The 21,429-nt window shown below is 45.9% G+C and overlaps 1 protein-coding gene across 23 annotated transcripts in view; it reads left to right on the forward strand.

The window, feature by feature from the left end:
- Nucleotides 1-21,429, forward strand: part of SPTAN1 (spectrin alpha, non-erythrocytic 1) — a 68,126-nt gene that overhangs the window by 35,717 nt on the left and 10,980 nt on the right. For 12 of the 23 annotated variants that reach the window (XM_076009086.1, XM_012772141.2, XM_076009092.1 and 9 more), the window contains 19 exons: nt 356-460; nt 1,244-1,267; nt 2,716-2,751; nt 5,355-5,402; nt 6,107-6,198; nt 6,513-6,657; nt 6,772-6,953; nt 9,603-9,702; nt 9,843-10,040; nt 10,120-10,266; nt 11,310-11,413; nt 11,559-11,721; nt 13,972-14,103; nt 14,332-14,469; nt 15,475-15,579; nt 18,293-18,501; nt 19,368-19,488; nt 19,709-19,830; nt 20,192-20,324. In XM_076009086.1, the coding sequence (XP_075865201.1) occupies nt 356-460; nt 1,244-1,267; nt 2,716-2,751; nt 5,355-5,402; nt 6,107-6,198; nt 6,513-6,657; nt 6,772-6,953; nt 9,603-9,702; nt 9,843-10,040; nt 10,120-10,266; nt 11,310-11,413; nt 11,559-11,721; nt 13,972-14,103; nt 14,332-14,469; nt 15,475-15,579; nt 18,293-18,501; nt 19,368-19,488; nt 19,709-19,830; nt 20,192-20,324 (2,304 nt within the window). Of the gene's footprint in view, nt 1-355; nt 461-1,243; nt 1,268-2,715; nt 2,752-5,354; nt 5,403-6,106; nt 6,199-6,512; nt 6,658-6,771; nt 6,954-9,602; nt 9,703-9,842; nt 10,041-10,119; nt 10,267-11,309; nt 11,414-11,558; nt 11,722-12,107; nt 12,123-13,971; nt 14,104-14,331; nt 14,470-15,474; nt 15,580-18,292; nt 18,502-19,367; nt 19,489-19,708; nt 19,831-20,191; nt 20,325-21,429 lie in introns of all 23 variants that reach the window. The other 11 variants (XM_076009085.1, XM_012772140.2, XM_076009091.1 and 8 more) reach the window with 1 other exon arrangement.

Genomic DNA, 21,429 nt, shown 5'->3' on the forward strand with positions numbered 1-21,429 from the left:
ATTTTTAGTTGGCCAATTAATTTCTTTATATATTTAGTAGAGACAGGGTCTCGCTCTTGCTCAGTCTGGTTTCAAACTCCTGACCTTGAGCAATCCTCCCACCTCAGCCTCCCAGAGTGCTAGGATTACAGGCATGAGCCACCGCGCCCGGCCTATCACATTTTTAAAACATGGTTTCCGGGGGGGTCAAAAAAATAAAAAAATAAATAAAACATGGTTTCCTCTTCCCCAAAAGAAGTTTCATGATGTTGAACAGGTCTTTATAGGTTCAAACCATAGTTCATGACTGACTATTTTCATCTTCTCCTTTCACTTGCTATTGTGGGTTTTAGTTATTATACCTTTTACTTTAAAGGATCTGAAGGCCAACGAGTCACGCTTGAAGGACATTAACAAGGTGGCTGAAGACCTGGAGTCGGAAGGTCTAATGGCAGAGGAGGTGCAGGCCGTGCAACAACAGGTGAGCATCTTCTTGGAGCAAGGCTTTGTTGCCATAAGGAAGCAGCTTGGTTCCTTCCTATGTCCTTCATAGCCCAACAAGCAGCTCTTCAAAGTACACAACTGTGGCTTGGCTGTAGGACAGGTTCTTGTACCAACATCCCTCACCTCCATACAGTGGAGGGCTCTTCGCTTCTCCATAAGCCCATTAACCACTTTGGTACCAACGTCGACTATAGTTGATAGCCAGAGATGAACGTGCACAGCGACTTTAGCCGACAGCCATAATATGACTTTTCTAATTTTTCAGTTATCAAAATAAAATTGTGAACATTTAAAAATAACATAATCAAAACATATATGTATATGTTACCTATTCTGATTTACATTACAAGTAAAGCTGCCTATAAAGTAAAACAAGCTTTCAGTGCTTTAAAGCTTTCCTCATCACACAAGAGCAAAATGGATTCGTCGTCAGTGCACAGCGCAAGCCATCGTGCGGACTGTGAGTGTTGGCTGTGGGCAAGGTTTTGCGGCCGGTGAGCGCCGAACCGAAGTGGTTAAAGGTTGTGAAAGTTGTTTAATGCTTGTATAGCCCTTAACTAATGGTAACTTAGTGAGTTCCTTAAATAAAAAGTTTTACATGTAAATACTGACTCTAAGAAGTTCTGCTGGACAGTTGGGTTAACATTTCACTTTATCTTTTTGTAATTCTCTCCTGGTCTCCAGGTTTGGCAGTAATGAGTTCTGCTGGCAAATGTGTATTTCCTCTCATAATGAAACTGGTTTCTCTCTCTCCTTGTAGGAGGTGTACGGCATGATGCCCAGGGTAAGTCTAGGTGTTCTGTGTGGAACTTGAACATGAGAAGGATTTAGATCATGGGAAGAATATAAAGTTAAGTGCTTCTTCATTAGGATTTCTATTCCTGAACCTCAGAGATCTTTTGTGTATAAACATCTAGGGAAAATACCAGAAATTGATTTCTATTTGCCATTCTCCAAAAGACCAAAAATGCTGGGGGCCTTGTTTTCTGAGAGAAGATCTTTCTATGTTGATGAGGCTGCTCTCAAAAAGTCCTGGGCTCGAGTGACCCTCCCCCCCCCTCGGCCTGCCAAGTAGCTGAGACTATGTGTGTGCACTAAAGCCCAGCTCTTAAAATTTTTTTTTTATCTCTTTAGTTTTCTAAAATTTTTTATATGCTGTGTTTCCCAGAAAATAAGACGATCTTATATTTATTTTTCCTCAAGAACACACCCTACTGCTTTTTTTTTTTTTTTTTTGAGACAGAGTCTCACTTTGTTGCCCAGGCTAGAGCGAGTGCCGTGGCGTCAGCCTAGCTCACAGCAACCTCAAATTCCTGAGTTCAAGCGATCCTGCTGCCTCAGCCTCCCAAGTACCTAGGACTACAGGCATGCGCCACCATGCCCGGCTAATTTTTTCTATATATATTAGTTGGCCAATTAATTTCTTTCTATTTATAGTAGAGACAGGGTCTTGCTCTTGCTCAGGCTGGTGTTGAACTCCCTCCTTGAGCAATCCGCCCGCCTCGGCCTCCCAGAGTGCTAGAATTATAGGCGTGAGCCACCACGCCCGGCCCCTAGTGCTTATTTTCAGGGGATGTGTTATTTTCCCCTCAAAGCTTCAGCTTGCAGCACACATAGGATGGCCGGGACCTGACAGGGGGAGCCAAACTTGTTGGTGGGGCTGTCCGCATCTTTCCGGTCACCTCTGGGATAGTAGCTGTCACGATGGGGCAGATGAGAAGGGCTGCTCGCCTTCTTTACGGCTCCGCATGCATGGGTTGAAATGTGTGGGTTGTGCAGATACGCTGTGTAGCCACGCCCATCACTAGGTCTTCTTTTCAGGGTAGGGCTTCTATTGTGCAAATGCTTAGAAATACTGCTAGGGCTTATTTTATGGGTAGGTCTTATTTTCAGGGAAACACGGAACCTATCGTTTAGGTTTATTACCCTTTTCAAATAATCCTATGAATATGACATAAAGAAAAGTTGATAGTTTTCTTAGGCAATTCTCTCCATTTCTTCTGTATAAAAAAATTGGAATTTTTTTCTCTTTGCTCAATTTTTCTCAACCATCCTTGTGGTTTGTTTTTAGGTAATAATAAGCTGTAAATTACAGAGGGGAGGTGCTATTTTGGTTAATTTATTTGTGAACTTCCCTTAGGGAAATATTAGCATGATTAAAAGGAAAGATCAGGTGCTTTGTTGTTTTGTGCTCAGTTGCATGACTGCCTAAACTTCTCTTCCTTTGAATAGGATGAAGCTGATTCCAAGACAGCCTCCCCATGGAAGGTAAGAACTCCTTTGCATATCATTATTTCCAAGGGTTTTATAGAATCATAAAGTATTTTATACCCTTTTCTGGTGTGCCTTTATCTGAGTATTCAGCTTACCTTGAGCCTTTGGTCATTTCTGGACTTGATTGGAATGGTTTCTTTCAGACCTTGACATTATTAGTATATTCTTTGAATCTGTTATCTCTTAAAATGTGATGTTCAATATTCAGAAGCAAGATGTTCACGTTCAAACCCTTGGTACAGTTAGGTCAAGTTTATGACCCACATCAGTGCCAGATTATGCCTCTCGGGGCACTGCACTGTCAGGTGGGCCCACCAGTAAGACTGCAGTCCAAGGGAAAAGCCGTGAGCACAGAGCGCCTGAGCATAGGAAGGAGAGTAGACCTTCCATTCCCGTCTGCCCGGCCTCTTTCTCCCGTGGCCTAAGAAAGGCTCCAAAGAAGATACCAGATCTAGAGGAGAGACACAAAGCAACACGAGACGGTTACCAGCTGTAGGAGACATCATGCCAGACACATCCAGAATGGGCATAACTCTCACCAGGAATGGAGGGGAGAAGGTTTTAGTGGGCCGTGTTTGTACTCGTGATTTTGCCACTGGTTGCCTGTGTCTTAACTCTAGCATCCTCCCTCTTGATCCAGCTCTTCAGGAATATGTCACTGGAATTATAGGCAAGTTAGAGAGCAGATTTCTACTTTATAAAAGTTCATCTTCTAGAAATGTAAAGCATGAAAACCTGAAACAAAAAGCCTCCTACCAACACCCGTCCTGTGCCTACTTTTGCACCGCCCAGTCATCTTGTCTGACCTGTCCTGAGGCCCTGGGCTGCTTGTAGCTGTGTCTTTCCACCTCCTTCTCCTGCTGGCTCTGACTGTTCTCTTCATTAAATAGGCTCCAAATTGGGGGGGGGGGCAGGATACATTTTTCCTTTGATTCGACTTTCCTTTTCTCAATCTTAATTTTTCTAATACAGCAAACGTTCATCATTGATGATATGAATGGGCAACACCCTTACTTACCTGACCCTTCAGCAGAGTGTTTCTAATATCAGTATTCTTTCAGAAATGTATTTTAGGTATCTTTGTAAACACCAGTACGTCCATTTCTGGAAAGGATTGGAGGCAGCCGGTCTACCTTCTGGCCCCTGTGCACACTCACATTGATTGGAAGTGTCACCTGGGGATTCCCCAGAACATCTACCACACTGAACTTCACGTCCAGGCTGAGCCCTCCCTCCCTTCACATGCTTGAAGGGTCATAAGCGTCAGAATATGGTCCATGGGCAGTTTGTTTCAGATGGGCTGTAACATCCCAAGGGATTTTAGATTTTTAGAAGTAGCTACATTGTGGAGAAGAAAACTAATTTACCAGTTTATTTTTTCTCTGATAAAGCTATTGCCCTTTGTTCAAAGGGACACTAGTAAAAAAGCAACCCAGTAACTATAATTTGAAATGAAATGATTGTTATCAGCCGGCCTCGGCGGTTCACGCCTGTAATCCTAGCACTCTGGGAGGCCGAGGCGGGCGGATTGCTCAAGGTCAGAAGTTCAAAACCAGCCTGAGCAAGAGCAAGACCCCATCTCTACTATAAATAGAAAGAAATTAATTGGTCAACTAATATACATAGAAAAAAATTCGCTGGGCGTGGTGGCGCATGCCTGTAGTCCCATGTACTCAGGTGGCTGAAGCAGGAGGTTCGCTTGAGCCCAGCAGTATGAGGTTGCTGTGAGCTAGGTTGACGCCACAGTACTCACTCTAGCCTGGGCAACAAAGTAAATCTCTGTCTCAAAAAAAATAAAATAAAATAAAAAAAGAAAGAAAATGATTATTAGTGCACTTGATGATTTATTTTTATTTATTTATTTTTTATTGTGTCTTTTTTTTTTCTTAATTTTTTTTAAAATTTTTTGAGACAGTGTCTCACTTTGTTGCCCAGGCTAGAGTGAGTGCCGTGGCGTCAGCCTAGCTAACAGCAACCTCAAACTCCTGGGCTCAAGCAATTCTACTGCCTCAGACTCCCGAGTAGCTGGGACTACAGGCATGTCCCACCATGCTCGGCTAATTTTTTCTATATATATTACTTGGCCAATTAATTTCTTTCTATTTTTAGTAGAGATGGGTCTCGCTCTTGCACAGGCTGGTTTCGAACTCCTGACCTCCATCAATCTGCCGACCTCGGCCTCCCAGAGTGCTAGGATTACAGGCGTGAGCCACCTCGCCCGGCCTCGGGCCAATGATTTAAATAAACAGTCTCAGCTGCCAGCATTTGTTAAATTTAGTATGGTTTCTGCGGTGTTTTCCTCTAGTATGGATAAGAAAAAGTATGGATAAGTAGTATGGATAAAACACTAATCATTAGTCTCTGAGCTGTTTTTTCCTGTCCAACCAGCTGTTATGATTTTTACCACTGTTTTTTCACTCTTTATCAGGTGAAATTAATCATTGAGCTGATTCTGAATGTACACTTTGGGTTTCTTTCATAACTTTCATACTCTGCTCAGAATGTTGGCAGCACCCCTGTAAGGTAATGTGGTTGACCACTGGGCCCCTTCAGTGGCACTTGCAGCTCAGGTCTCTGTCTCTTTCCTCCCTACATAGTCTGCTCGTCTGATGGTGCACACCGTGGCCACCTTTAACTCCATCAAGGTAAGAAGCAGTGATGAGCTCGCCTGGTTTTCCCCTGGTCTCCTTCAGTCTTTTCCTTCCCTGTCTACAGTGGAGCTCTTGTCCTAGTCAGTCAGGTGAGCTATGACAGGTCTCGCTCTCCTGGGTTCAGGAGTGTCCTGGGTAAACACTGGTGCTCTCATGGCCACGGGGTGGCTTGGTTGGCTTTCCTGGTCTCAGCACAGGAGCAAGCCCTGCGGCGGGTGGGAGCTGTCAGGAGCCTGTTCTCAGGAAGGCAAGCACGGCTTCCTTGCCGCCCCCAGTGCAGGGTCCTGCGGCGCAGGCTCTGCCCGGCCCGCTGTGGCCTGAGGGCGCCGCGGCAAGCGTCTGGAGCCAGTCGGCTCACTGGGCTTTATCCACTCAGCGCTTATTTATGAAGTAGTTGGCACATGCCAGGCACCAGGCCAGGAGGCAAGAGTGGGGACAAATTAGCTGCGTCTCCTGCTGCTTCAAAGGTCATTCCAGGTCAGGTGTTCCTCGGGTGTTGGAGCCATCAAATGTGGCCAGTGTTGGCTTGGTTCTGACTTTCTAGAATTTCGTTGTTATTGTATATTGATTTATTCAACTGGGAAGGTTGGAAACAGGAAATTACCTGTGGCTGAGCCTTTACTAGAAGCCGTTGTCCCAGTGTCTGGTTGTGGGCGTGACAGAAGAGGGCAGAGCTGATGCTTTGCGTCCTCCCGCAGGAGCTGAACGAGCGCTGGCGGTCGCTGCAGCAGCTGGCTGAGGAGCGGAGCCAGCTCTTGGGCAGCGCTCATGAAGTGCAGAGGTTCCACAGGTGAGGGGCAGCCCTCGGCTGGGGGAGGGAAACGGTGACTGACTGGTTCACGCTGACAGCCCGGACTGTGACTGAGATCTCAGAGGCAGTGCTGCATCTTGTCTGTGCGTGGCACCTAGGACTGTGTCTGACACAGGGCAGATGCTCAGTAAATACTTCTGTGTGAATGAATGCATATTCTTTTGGGCTTTTTTAGAAGACTTGGTCGTAGCCACTAACAAATATACTAAACGTCAGCTAAATTTTTCCTGTGTCCTGTAACCAAGGCAACTGTACTCAGTATTTATTAAACTGAATGTGTGTTTCACCTATAGAGATGCTGATGAAACCAAAGAATGGATTGAAGAGAAGAATCAGGCTCTAAACACAGACAATTATGGGCACGATCTGGCCAGCGTCCAGGCCCTGCAGCGCAAGCATGAGGGCTTCGAGAGGGACCTCGCAGCTCTGGGTGACAAGGTGAAAGGATGCAAAGTCATCTTCAGATGTTTCTTCCTCCAACAGAGCACAGCCTTCTATTCTGCAGAGCAGCACCCCTTTACCGTGTGCTTTCTCACCCCTTTCTTCCCATAGGTAAATTCCCTTGGAGAAACAGCGGAGCGCCTGATCCAGTCCCATCCCGAGTCAGCAGAGGACCTACAGGAAAAATGCACGGAGTTAAACCAGGCCTGGAACAGCCTGGGGAAGCGCGCAGACCAGCGCAAGGCCAAGCTGGGTGACTCCCACGACCTGCAGCGCTTCCTCAGTGATTTCCGGTACAAAGCAGCGTTCACTCACAGCTCTAGAGCATAGAACCTTCTTTGTAGTGATCATTTGTGTTATGAAAGTAAAATGTGCTCAATGTAAAATTCTCAAACTCCCAAATGTGGGAAAGTCAAAGAAAAATCTCCACTTCCCTGTCCAAGAATGTGCACTTGCAAATCTCCTATGCCCTCCCCAGCCGCGTGGCATTATTTTTTTGCTTAGACACATTTTTTACTTATTATAGAATACAATTTAGTCTGTTCCACCAGCTTTTTTTTTTTTTTTTTTTTTTTGAGACAGAGTCTCACTTTGTTGCCCAGGCTGGAGTGAGTGCCATGGCGTCAGCCTAGCTCACAGCAACCTCAAACTCCTGGGCTCAAGCAATCCTCCTGCCTCAGCCTCCCAAGTAGCTGGGACTACAGGCATGCGCCACCATGCCCAGCTAATTTTTTTCTATATATATTAGTTGGCCAATTAATTTCTTTCTATTTATAGTAAAGACGGGGTCTCGCTCTTGCTCAGGCTGGTTTTGAACTCCTGACCTCGAGCTATCCACCCACCTCGGCCTCCCAGAGTGCTAGGATTACAGGCGTGAGCCACCACGCCCGGCCCCACCAGCTTTTTTTGATTTAGAAGAGTTTTGAGGCCACAGAGAAGTTGAAGGAATAACATGATGAGCGTCCGTGATGTAGTCATCACTTAACTTTTATGACATTTGCCTTATCGCTAAATACATACTTTTGTTTTTGTGAGCTGCATGAACGTAGGTTGCAGATACTTGGCAATTGCCTCTAAACACTTCAACATGTGTCTCTCAAGAACAGGGATGTTCTCCTACATAATTATATTTCCATTATCACACCCAATAAATCTAACACTAACACAATAATATTTACGTTCCTTCTCTGTTCTTTCCAATTGTGTATTTTATAACTAGTGCTTCCTTTTTTTTTTTTTTTTTTGGTCTAGGGTCCAACCCATGATTATTGTTGAATTTGGTGGTTTTATGTTAGTCTCTTTTAATCTAGAACAATATCCCTCTGCCTTTCTCTCTCTTTTTTTGGTCTTTCATGGTATTGACATCTTTTTTTTTTTTTGAGACAGAGTCTCATTCTGTTTCCCGGGCTAGAGTGCTATGGCATCAGCCTAGCTCACAGCAACCTCAAACTCTTGGGCTCGAGCAATCCTCCTACCTCAGCCTCCTGGGTAGCTGGGACTACAGGCACACGCCACAATGCCTGGCTAATTTCTATTTTTAGTAGAGATGGGGTCTCTCTCTTGCTCAGGCTGGTCTCAAACTCCTGAGCTCAAGCAATCCTCCTGCCTCAGCCTCCCAGAGTGCTAGGTTTACGGGCATGAACCACTGTGCCTGGCCAAGGTATTGACATTTTTGGAAAGTCCAGGCCAGTTCTGTAGAATGTCCCCCAATCTGGTCTTTGTAGCATTCCACTGAGTGGGTGATTTGTGACTTGTTTAATAGTACCCCTTTATTGACAGATATATCTTTGGGTTTTTTTTATTATTATTATTTGTTTGCTCTTTAACAGTGTTCTAGCTGGGCATGGTGGCTCACACCACCAGTAATCCCAGCGTTTTGGGAGACTGAGATGGGAGGAACACTTGAAGCTGGGAGTTTGAGACCAGCCTGAGCAAGAGCAAGACCTTGTCTCTACAAAAATAGAAAAATTAGCTGGGTTTAGTGGTATGCGCCTATAGTCAGCTACTCACTCAGGAGGCTGAGGCAGGAGGATCACTTGAGCCCAGGAGTTTGAAGGTTGCAGTGAGTTGTGATTGTGGCAGTCTACTGCAGCTTAGGTGACAAAACAAGACCCATCTCTAACAAACAAATGAACAGTATTCTTAAACACACATGCTCACACACTTGTGTGATGTCCGTCATCTTGGGCATTGCATTTCCTCTGCTGGGATAGGAGGAAACAGGTGATCTTCCCCTCTTCAAGGCCTCTGGTAGGAGGTCCCAGCAGTTGGGTTTTCTTGTTTGTTTTTGAAGATCACATACCATATAGCTATTTTAAGGTGTGTAGTTCAGTGGCATTTAATGTATTCACATTGTCATGCAGCCACCACTTCTCTTTAGGTTTGAACTTTTTCTTCACCCTAGAGTAACATCCCGTATCCCTTAACTAATCGCTCCCCTTTCTCCATCCCCTAGAAACACTCGTCTGCCGTCTGTCTGTGGATTTGCCGCTTTTGGCTATATGAAGGGAATGTGTATGATATGTGACCTTACACACTCAATTGTGTACCCTTGCATACCTGTGAGAAGCTGGGTTAAGTGTATAGGTCTAGGCCTTCAAGGCTTAATCCTAAAGAAAGGCTTTTTCATTTGAAGCTGTAAAAAACTTAACCATAGCTATTGCCTCTGTTAGAACCTGTTATTCTGTAGGGTGAAATGATCTTAATTAATTATAAACCCATTAATTTTTCTTCTGAGAATTTCTGGCTTTTTTTTTTTTTTGAAATATCAACAAGAAGCACAAGAGGGTTTAAAACACTTTGCCTGGAGACCTAGCCCCATTCAATAAATTAACCGAAAATAACCTTCTGAGGTGAGAGTTATGTAGTTCTCTAATTTTCCTGGGCACAAAGCTGCTTACCTGATAATGTAATAGCTGTTCCTTTGTGGCTCTGGTTTCCAGGGACCTCATGTCTTGGATCAATGGAATACGGGGGTTGGTGTCCTCAGATGAGCTAGCCAAGGACGTCACTGGAGCTGAAGCATTGCTAGAGCGACACCAGGTGGGTGGACCTGCCTGCTACGTAGCAGGGACATGGGGGCTCTGCTGGGCCCCTGAGGCCTCTCCCCCACCCTTTGTGGTGACGGACATTAGAGTGGGCATCTACTGCCAGTTACCTAATCCCTTCCCTCCTCTTGGCAGGAACACCGGACAGAAATCGATGCCAGGGCTGGCACTTTCCAGGCATTTGAGCAGTTTGGGCAGCAGCTGTTGGCTCATGGGCACTATGCCAGCCCAGAGATCAAGGAGAAACTCGATATTCTCGACCGGGAGCGCACAGACCTGGAAAAGGCCTGGGTTCAGCGCAGGATGATGCTGGATCAGTGCCTTGAATTGCAGGTACAGGTGCTCTGCGTTTCTGACCAGATGTTTCCCTGCAGAAGGCCCTGTCTTCTCACCTGCTTCTCCCCTTCGTTAGCTCTTTCATCGGGACTGCGAGCAAGCTGAGAACTGGATGGCTGCCCGGGAGGCCTTCCTGAATACGGAAGACAAAGGAGACTCGCTGGACAGTGTGGAGGCTCTGATCAAAAAACACGAAGACTTTGACAAAGCAATTAATGTCCAGGTGAGGTTTCTGTACTGTGAAGTCTGAATCTGATTTTCTCTTAATTATTAGAATAAATAGTAGTTATTGGCTTGGTTATCTCAGCTAGAGAGCTTTGATAGCTTTCTGAAAATACCTGGAATTGACTATAAAAAATTACCAATATTGTCATTGTTATATCTCCAAGAAATACCTGTATTGTCTAAGAAAAATGATATATACATAAATAATTTTATAAAAATACCTTAAATATAAATTCTGGTATTTCTGAGGTTTTAATAATGAGGATGCCATAGGAAAAAATATTTTATTGTGAAAAGGGGAGAGAGCAAATTTCTGGGTAGGTAAGGGAATACCTGGACATAAACGACAAGAAAGATGTAAAACTCTGTGATTTATAAACTGTTTTGTTGAACATCTGATAGCCCTTTCCTATTTTTTTTTTTTTTTTTTTTTTTGAGACAGAGTCTCACTTTGTTGTCCAGGCTAGAGTGAGTGCCGTGTCGTCAGCCTAGCTCACAGCAACCTCAAACTCCTGGGCTCAAGCGATCCTCCTGCCTCAGCCTCCCAAGTAGCTGGGACTACAGGCATGCGCCACCATGCCCGGCTAATTTTTTATATATATATCAGTTGGCCAATTAATTTCTTTCTATTTATAGTAGAGACGGGGTCTCGCTCTTGCTCAGGCTGGTTTTGAACTCCTGACCTTGAGCAATCCGCCCGCCTCGGCCTCCCAAGAGCTAGGATTACAGGCGTGAGCCACAGCGCCCGGCCTCCTTTCCTATTATTAAGCTTAATTTTTGTGTGGCATCTATTGGTATTCTAGCACCTGCCCCACCCCGGTGTGACCTGGAAGCTTCTTGAGTTAAACTCTACTCTAGTAATGATTGAAATCAAACTTTCTTTTGGCTTTTTACACACTTGCTTCTAAAGTGTCGGTGTATTCTGATCCTGTCACCAGCTAGTTCTCAGGCACCCAAAATAACCATCCTCTTCTCAAGACGAGCAGTCCAGGCAAGGCCCGCTGCAGGCCCACCTTGACTGCATGCTTTGTCTGTCAACAGGAAGAGAAGATTGCTGCTCTGCAGTCCTTTGCCGACCAGCTCATCGCTGCTGGCCACTATGCCAAAGGAGACATTTCTAGCCGACGCAATGAGGTCTTGGACAGGTGGGTGTCCTGTGGTGCTGACATACTCACCAGCCCCTAGAGGATGTGTCTGCTCAAATGGGGGCCCCCGGCCTGCTCTGTCTTCCTGCTTCTTCCTCCACGGTAAGGGATATTCACATTTGGCTTCATGGTTTCACTCGCTCAGGTGGCGACGTCTAAAAGCCCAGATGATTGAGAAAAGGTCAAAGCTAGGAGAATCTCAAACGCTCCAGCAGTTCAGCCGGGATGTGGATGAGATCGAGGCTTGGATCAGTGAAAAGTTACAGACTGCAAGTGATGAGTCCTACAAGGATCCCACCAACATCCAGGTGAGCTGAGCTGATGGCGCATTTGTCCTAACGCTGCCCTGTGTATTAGGGCAGAGCTTGTCAGTTAAGACATCTTTAAAAGGAGATGTACCTATAAAAAGTTTTCTGGTACCCATGGTGAAGCCAGTGAAAAATATTTAATAAGCAGACCCCATGGAAAAGTCCTGCTCAGTCATCAGAGCCATTTAAAAGCTGCCTTCCTCATTTGCCTCCCTTGAAACTATATTTGCTGTAATGAAAGTCTATAGAATCCCCTTCTATTTACTGTTCCCAAATGCCGGGCTTCCCAGGGGAAGTATGACAACAAAATGAGTTTCTTTTTAATAGCCGATGCATGTGCTCACGTCAGTATACTGAACTCTTGTTCTTTTAATCTATTTTTGTAGCTTTCCAAGCTGCTGGTAAGTTTTTTATTTTTTTAACAGTTATAGTTAAATGAGCTCTGGTATTTGTGTTCCTCTGTATAGATTATTGTTAGTGTGGTCACACACAGTCTGCTGGTGTCTCTGCATCCATCCTTTTCATTTCTAATCATCCACCCTCCATTCAAGTGTCCCTGTGGGATGTGGCTTTCTCTGTTGCAATTAGCCTGCAAGCCTTCATTCCCCCCACCCCAGTGTATCACTTAGGCAAGTTCTGTATGATGTTTGATTTGGGGGCAGTAGTTGACTGCTTTCTTTCAAGGGGTGCTTTCTTTGAAAATGGAACGTCCAGCCTTTTCTGTATTGGCATTGGCTGGGTCTTGCTATGGGCTCATGGTGGCCCAGGCCAGGGGAGTCTAGCCTAGCATCCAGAGGTGCTGGTCACCGGAGAGGGACAGCCAGAGAACTGTGGAGAGGCAGATCTGCTTTCAGATCTAGGGCGAACCATGAGGTGGGAGGTTAAGATAAAAGCAGACATTGCTCAACAGATTCGGAAAGGAGACTTCTCAGTTAACGTGTAGCTAAAAACTTGATTAAGTGGGTGGAAGAAATGAACATAGAGAAGAGAAGAAATGGAATTCGAAGCAAAGAATGATCAGAACAAGGAACAGAAGCAGAGGGGAATTGGACTTGGTCAGGATACGTAGCTGTTTGAGACCCTTGCCTTTGGGGTCAGGTGGTTGGAGCACATACCAAGGACACTTCGTGCCAGTGCTGAAGTGCGTCTGCCAGAGGCTCCATCCTCTGACAATTGCTGCCTCTGAAATGAAACATTTGATGCAGAATTCTTCCCCACCTGTACTCCCTTTTTCTTTTAGTTTTTTCCCCAAATAACACTTTCCCCTGAGACCCTGCATTTCTCACCCAGCCAATTGTTTTTCCTGGAATTGTGGCACAGCTATGTCCTTGCAATTGTCTCTCGTAGCGTTTCAGCACCTTCTGTTTCTTCATGAATTCTTAAAAAACATATGAGGTCCCAGAATCAGGAGTCTACTACCTACCATTCATTCTTCTAGCTCTCTCTTTTCCTAGCAAAAATAAATTCCCACCTGCAGTGAAGCCTGGGTTTTGACAATATCCCAATGTTTTGATTATGACAGCTAGTAAGTGATAAACTAACAAAGCCAAGGTCTGTAGGAACTATAAAATTTTCCTCTGTCAACAGGAGGATATGATTGACCATCAAATATTATTTCACTGGTTATTATAATTTATATTGTTATAATATTTGCTTAATAGTGATTGCTGCCTTAGATGATAAGGTATCCATGTGACTATTATTTGTTAGAGCTTTTGTCTGTGATTAGAAAGCCATGGATGGAAACTGACATACAAGTAGATTCAAAACTGAAGTTGGCCATTGCCGTCTTATTCAAAATGTTAGAAAGTATATGATTCTAGGACTTCACTCACAAATAGCTAGTAGAGCTACTTGAAGAATTGACTTGTAAGGCTGGGCATGGTGGCATGCACCCGTAGTCCCAGCTACTCAAGAGGCTAAGGTAGGAGGATCGCTTGAGCCCAGTTAGAGGCCAGCCTGGGAAACCTGGTGACACCCTCTTAAAAAAAAAAAAAAAAAAGACTTTCAATTCACCTGCTCTTGAACTGGGCCAGTCCAGTTCCTTTCCCCTCTGGTCCGAACCCCTGCTGAACTTCCCAACAGATTGAGTGAGCCCTAAAATATTTCACAGAAATTCTGTGATTGTCTTCCATAAAAAACATTGACACTTAGCCCAGTTCTTTGTGTTTACTCCTTTCTGAGAATCCCCTCTGCCTGAAAATAACCCAGCAGGAGCTAGTTGTAAAAGGTGGTTTTTGGTGTTTCTAGAGCAAGCATCAGAAGCACCAGGCCTTTGAAGCGGAGCTGCACGCCAATGCCGACCGGATCCGCGGGGTCATTGACATGGGCAACTCCCTCATCGAGCGCGGAGCTTGCGCTGGCAGCGAGGACGCTGTCAAGGTATGGCCCCCAGCCCCCGATCCTGTCAACTTGAGAACTTGACATATGGTCTTAAGGAAAATAAAATGGATTACAAGGATTTCGGCTGCATTACAGATGGGAAACGCCAGTGAGAATGGTTCTCCTCTGATTGTTTTCTACTCCCCTCTCTTAGCGGTTCTCAGTTAGGCTTTGAGAAGGGATTCCTCATAGATGTCACCATGTTTTTGGCTCCCTTCTCTTCCCCAGGCCCGCCTGGCTGCCTTAGCCGACCAGTGGCAGTTCCTGGTGCAGAAGTCAGCTGAGAAGAGCCAGAAGCTAAAAGAAGCCAACAAGCAGCAGAACTTCAACACTGGCATCAAGGACTTTGACTTCTGGCTCTCCGAGGTAATGCTAAGTGGTTTTCCCTCCCCACCAGCAGGGTTTCTAGTCATTTGGGATGATGGGTCAGTCAGCAAGCCCAAAGCTATGAAAAGGCTGTGTTCATGAGACAACCCATTTGACAGAAATCTTTATTATCAAATATTGGTTGTGTGTTGTAAGGGATTTGTAAGCAAAGTGAGTGAATGTTTAGAGAAGAGAGCCGATTGTGTGTGGGATGTGGACCGTGGATCACACATCTCCAAAGAGAATGCAAGTCAGAGGAGGTGGTGGCATGAGTGTGGCAGACAGCTCTAACCAGCCAGTGCCAAGATGGAAACCCAAATATCAGTGAGTCACAATACCAGCTTGGCATGCATTTGCCACGTAGAAAATTTGGAAAGTACACAGAATATAGAGAAATACAAATTTTTAGAAACCACCACTCTTGACATTTTAGAGTATTTCTTTCCAGTCTGTACACATTTCCATGAACCCTTGTATAAATGTATTTTGATATATAGTTGAACTCATAATGTAATTTTTCATTAGTGTGTATTAAGAGTATTATCCCAAGTCACTAAAACTTTTTCCTAAACATTGGAATAACGCGTAAGTCCATCATAGAGCCGTGCCATAATTCAACCATTCCCATGTTGTTGGCCATTCAGGTGTCCCCAGCTTTCTGGGATATCAGTTTGCTGCAGTAAACATCTTTGTATATTAGTCTTTGCCTGCATTGCTGCTTCTCTCCTTAGGGGAGTTTCTTGAAGTGGAACTGCTGTGCATTTTGCCACTGAATCAAAGGGAAGGGTTGGGGACCTCTGCCTTTAGCTGTACTATTTAAATGAGTAGGCTCTGAGGCTGCGTGTGACTGACAGGGCAGTGTCTCAGGAATAACAGTAATACCTTGTGATGAAGAAGTATTCACCTGTCCAACAAGGACCTACAATAGCCACTGGGTAGCCTGCATTTTCCAGAATGTTGTTTGCACCATATAGTAGCTTTTCCGTTTTGTGTTTTCAATGCCAGGTCGAGGCCCTGCTGGCATCTGAAGATTACGGCAAAGACCTGGCTTCTGTGAACAATTTGCTGAAAAAGCATCAACTATTGGAGGCGGATATATCTGCCCATGAGGTAAGCAGAGAGAGGAAGGCCAGGCTGAAGATGTCTGGGACTCGACTTTCTGTGACTCCGAAAGAGAGCTAGCACATTAGAGGAAGGAGAGTGATTCCCGTCACTTAAAACAGTGGTTCTCAAACGCTGTGGTCTCAGGGCCATTACGCTCTTTACAATTAGTGAGAGCCCCTAAGCGATTTTATGTATGCAGATTTTATCTATCAGTACTGACCATTATTAAAAATTAAGTACATTTTATATTTTTTAAGCTTTGGGTTTTGTTTTTGTTTTTGAGACCGAGTCTCACTCTGTTACCCAGGCTAGAGTGCAGTGGCGTCAGCCTAGCTCACAGCAACCTCAAACTCCTGGACTCAATCTATCCTCCCACCGTTGCACACAGCTAATTTTTTCTATTTTTGGTAGAGATGAGGGTCTTCCTTTTGTTTAGGCTGGTCTCGAACTCCTAGCCTCAAGCAACCCTCCCACCTCAGTCTCCCAGAGTGCTAGGATTACAGGAATGAGCCACTGCGGAATATTTTTATTCAGGTAATTGTGAATACTTTTGTTTGATACTATACCAAAGGAAGTAAGTGGTAGTTTCTTAAGGGTTAGTTGCAAAGTGGACTCTGAAGCCCTATCACTCAATTTTTTTTTTTTTTTTTTGAGTCAGAGTCTCACTCTGTTGCCTGGGCTAGAGTGCCGGTGCATCAGCCTAGCTCACTGCAGCCTCAAACTCCTGGGCTCAGGCGATCCTTCTGCCTCAGCCTCCCGAGTAGCTGGGACTACAGGCATGCGCCACCATGCCCGGCTAATTTTTCCTATGTATTTTTAGTTGGTCAGTTAATTTCTTGCTATTTTTAGTAGAGACAGGGTCTTGCTCTTGCTCAGGCTGGTCTTGAACTCCTGACCTTGAGCTATCTGCCTGCCTCGGTCTCCCAGAGTGCTAAGATTACAGGCTCAATTTTTTATACTAGTTCTAGCACAGTGGTTCAGGCCTGTAAACCCAGCACTACAGGAGACCGAGGTGGGCGATCTCTTGAGCGCAGCTTGGGCAGCAAAGCAAGACCCCGTCTCTACAAAAAAATGTTAAAAAAATTAGCCAGGGGTAGTGGCACATACCTGTAGTCCTAACTACTCAGGAGGCTGAAGTGGGAGGATTCCTTGAGCCTAGGAGTTGGAGGTTGCAGTGAGCGATGATCATACCATTGCACTCCAGCCTGCATGACTGTGTGAGACTCATCTCTTTAAAAAAGAAAATTATATTGAATTATATTAAAATCCATTGGTCCATTTTAGGCTTTAAATGGATCTTTTACCCATGCATGATTTTGTAACATTATATGTGGTTCATTTGGTTATGCATGTTGCTTCTAAATGTTGACATATTTCATTATATAATATCAAAACATCACATTCGGCCAGACACGGTGGCTCACACCTGTAATCCTAGCACTCGGATGCCGAGGCGGGTGGATCACTCAAGGTCAGGAGTTCAAAACCAGCCTGAGCAAGAGTGAAACTCCTTCTCTACTATAAATAGAAACAAAAATTAATTGGCCAACTAAAAACATATACAAAAATATTAGCCAGGCATGGCAGTGCATGCCTGTAGTCCCAGCTACTCGAGAGGCTGAGGCAATAGGATTGCTTGAGCCCAGGAGTGTGAGGTTGCTGTGAGCTAAGCTGACACCACGGCACTCTAGCCCGGGCAACAGAGTGAGACTCTATTTAAAAAAAAATAAATCATATTCATTAATATCACCACTAGTCTCACCAGAAAAATCTTTATATATTATAAGTTGTCAGGCTCCCAGTGGTTAAAAATTTTCCAGAGCCAGTGGCCGGGCGTGGTGGCTCACACCTGTAATCCTAGCACTTTGGGAGGCCGAGGCGGGCGGATTGCTCAAGGTCAGGAGTTCAAAACCAGCCTGAGCGAGACCCCGTCTACCAAAAATAGAAATTAATTGACCAACTAAAAATATATATACAAAAATTAGCTGGGCATGGTGGCGCATGCCTGTAGTCCCAGCTACTCGGGAGGCTGAGGCAGTAGGATCGCTGAGCCCCGGAGATTGAGGTTGCTGTGAGCCAGGCTGACGCCACGGCACTCACTCTAGCCTGGGCAACAAAGTGAGACTCTGTCTCAAAAAAAAAAAAAAATTCCAGAACTCTAATTTTCTCATGAAAGTTCACATTTTATCATTAGCAACAAACTCAGTTTTCTTTGAAGTGACAGACTTACTTTATTCATTTTCAACAAAATATCTGTCAGGTCTGAACACCATAATTCAGGTCTGAATGACCATTGTTTGTTACCTGTTCTTCCAAGTAAAAAAGAATGAGTATTTAATAAAATTAACCTTTGCTGCTTTTTTAAGGACGTTCTTAGGTGAAACAGCATTTTTTACTGTGAGTGGGTGGCAGTGAGGAAGCCGTTTCTGCTGGTACAGTTCGCCACTACCTTGATTTGAGCTGAGACACCAGCATTTCCCCTCTTCCACCATTGCTTTTGCACCATCAGTGCAAACGTCCACACAGTGAAAAAGCCCAATCATGTCTTAAGTGTTGTTATTAAAATTATCGTAGCTCATAGGGCACCAGTGGTCCACATACTGCACTTTGAGAATATCAGTACTCCACACTCAGTAAGGAAGTCCTGAGTTCCTATTGTCAGCAGATATTCACGGAAGGTCCAGGTTTCTAAACCCTGTCTTTGTGTCCCTTGCCACAGGATCGCCTGAAGGACCTGAACAGCCAGGCAGATAGCCTGATGACCAGCAGCGCCTTCGACACCTCTCAAGTAAAGGACAAACGGGACACCATCAACGGGCGCTTCCAGAAGATCAAGAGCATGGCGGCCTCCCGGCGAGCCAAGCTGAACGAGTCCCATCGCCTGCACCAGTTCTTCCGAGACATGGATGACGAGGAGTCCTGGATCAAGTACGTGAGCTGCGGCTTCCTGTTCTTGGACCTATGTTAGGCCCTTGCGCTGCTTATAGCGGGCGTGGGGACCATGGCCGGCCGCAGGGGCAGGAGGTCCCAGCCTCTCCTGGGCTGGGGCGGTGAGGCCGGGAAGCGCAGGCAGAAAGGGTGCAGGCTGGAACCCTTGCTGGGCCGGGGTCCCAGCTCTGCCACGTACTCCCTGGGAGGCCCCGTGTCTTCTGCTGTCTGTGTGTGCGGTGATGATCGGTGGTGTCTCCGCGATGGTGGTGTCCATGTTGGTGACACGAGACCTTGTCTAGACCTGCCCTTTAGGTCTCTGGGACAGTTAGTGAGTCTGTGTCTGATCTCCTGGGGAAGATCCCTCTTCTAAGGAAGGAGAGGTGATTTTTTTTTTAATCTTCCCCTAACCCCAAAAATGTCAGTCAACCTACTATTTCTAATTGATGTTGTATGTGCACAAACCACTTTTAAGGACAAAATTCTCTAATTCCTCACTTCCTTAAAACCTTAAGAAAACGACTTACGCAAATATTTTCATATATTTACATGTATATGATTGGTATGTGTATGTGTGTATATATGATTAAATAAAGTTCATGAGGGCAACACCAGTGGTGCCTCACGTGTCCCCAGCCCTCTGTAGGATCTGGACACGGGAGGGGCTCACAGAGACATACGTGGACAGAGGAGATTCTTAGACACTTTTCATTTCAGAAATAGAGGTTCTTGTTTTCCAGAAAACTGGCAAGGATTTTCCTAGAGAGATTGAGGGGTGCAAGGACATCATGGGGTCTGTAGTTGACCTGACACCCCCACTTGAAAATGAGTCCGTGCAGAGACTGACGGTGGCGTCTCTTGTGCAGGGAGAAGAAGCTGCTGGTGAGCTCCGAAGACTACGGCCGAGACCTGACAGGTGTTCAGAACCTGAGGAAGAAGCACAAGCGGCTGGAGGCAGAGCTGGCGGCGCACGAGCCAGCCATCCAGGTGGGCCGGGCGTGCTGGCCGGGAGGGCAGGGGCTTTGAGTGGACCCCAGTGAGCAGACAGATCCTTTGTTCTTGTTTCACTGGGGTCTCTGCAGTGTTCATGACCTCTCAGCGCAAACCGGAAGTTCTAGAATTTATGCTGAGGCCCTTTTCCTGGGAGCTTTGAGACAGGGCCACCAGCAGAGCTGCGTCTATTAATCGGGTCGTTCTCGCCTGTCAGGGTGTTCTGGACACTGGGAAGAAGCTGTCGGACGACAACACCATCGGGAAGGAGGAGATTCAGCAGCGCCTGGCACAGTTTGTGGAACACTGGAAAGAGCTGAAGCAGCTGGCAGCCGCTCGGTGAGTGGTCAGACAGGAGCATGTCATCTGCTCTTGGGAACGAGTGGAAGGCCAGCTGAAGGCAGGCCTAGAGCTGTGTGGAGCCACCAGGCCCTCCTGCCAGCTCCTAGGCCTTTGGGCACGCACGTGCCACATTTGGCTTGTTCCAGGGCCGCCTACAACAGGCCATGCTGAGCGGGACCCAGTGTATGATTCCAGAATCTCACGTCAGAGGAACACTGTCTACTTTGTGTTCCGTAGAAGGCTTGTCTGACCATTGACAACCCGCCCACTTTGTGAATGTTTTTAAGCCTATGTTAACTATCAGAATCAAAGGTGAAGGAGATTATGGCTATTTTTTTTTCCTGTCTCCTATAATTAGGGGTCAGCGGCTAGAAGAGTCCTTGGAGTATCAGCAGTTTGTAGCCAACGTAGAGGAGGAAGAAGCCTGGATCAATGAGAAAATGACCCTGGTGGCCAGTGAAGATTATGGAGACACTCTGGCCGCCATCCAGGTGAGAGAGTGACTGAGGATGCCACCTGCCTTTTCTCCTAGCACTATTCATCATTTCCAGCTGGTTTCTTAAATGGCCCTGCTCTTACCAAGAGATCACAGAGCCAGCAACCAAGGTCTCAGTGGTTTGTTTTAGGCCTAAAGATACCACGTTAGGGACGTTGCCCTCAGTAGACAAAACTGGCATGGCTTCGTTAGCCCCAGTTCGTGGAGCCCCACTATCAGTCGAGCAGTGTCATTACCATGGGTACTAGTACTCTGTGTTGGTTTCCTGTGGCTGCTGTAACAAAGTGCCACAAACTGGGTGGCTTAAAACAACAAATATATTATCTCACGATTCTAAAGACTAGAAGTCCCAAGTCAGGATACTCTCTCCAATACCGGCAGGGGAGAATCCCTCCTCACCTCTGCTAGCTTTTGATAGCCCCAGGTTTCCTTGGCTTGTGACAGCATCACTCCAATCTCTGCCTGTCTTCATGCGGCCGTCTTCCCTCTGTGTCTGTGTCTTCACTTGGCATTCTCCTCTGTGTGTGTCTTTGCCCAAATTTCCCTTTTTTAATAAGGACACCAGTCACATTGGTAATATAATAGAGCCATCCTAAAAAGCTCTTCTTAACTCTGCAGATTGCATTTGCAAAGACCCTATTTCCATGTTCACAGGTACCAAAAGTTAGGACTTCAGCATATCTTTTGGTGGAACAAAATTCAACCCACAGCATCCTCCCTAAATGGGCAAAGTATTGCTGCATAACAATCACCTAAACGGGGTGGTTGAAAACAACACCCGTTTCTTATTTCCTGTGATTCTGCGGATTGGCAGCATCTCCTCTGCTGCATTCACTTGGGGTCCCTGGCGCAGCTGGATTCGGCCGGAGCACAGCTAGGCTGAGAGATCCACGGTGGCCTGGTCGCACGCTGGCAGCTGGGCCTGGCTGCTGGCTGGCTGGGACATCTCTGTTCCCTCCAGGTGGCCTGTCATCCTCTAGCAGCTAAACCAGCTTCCTTCAGCAGCATTCAGAGAGGGAAAGGCAGGAGCTGCAAGGTGTCTTAGGGCCCCGCGTGTCGTCCTCACTGCCTTCAGGCCAGATTAAGTCCTCAGGCATCCC

This window comes from Microcebus murinus, chromosome 12, assembly GCF_040939455.1.
Source record: "Microcebus murinus isolate Inina chromosome 12, M.murinus_Inina_mat1.0, whole genome shotgun sequence".
NCBI lineage: Eukaryota > Metazoa > Chordata > Mammalia > Primates > Cheirogaleidae > Microcebus > Microcebus murinus.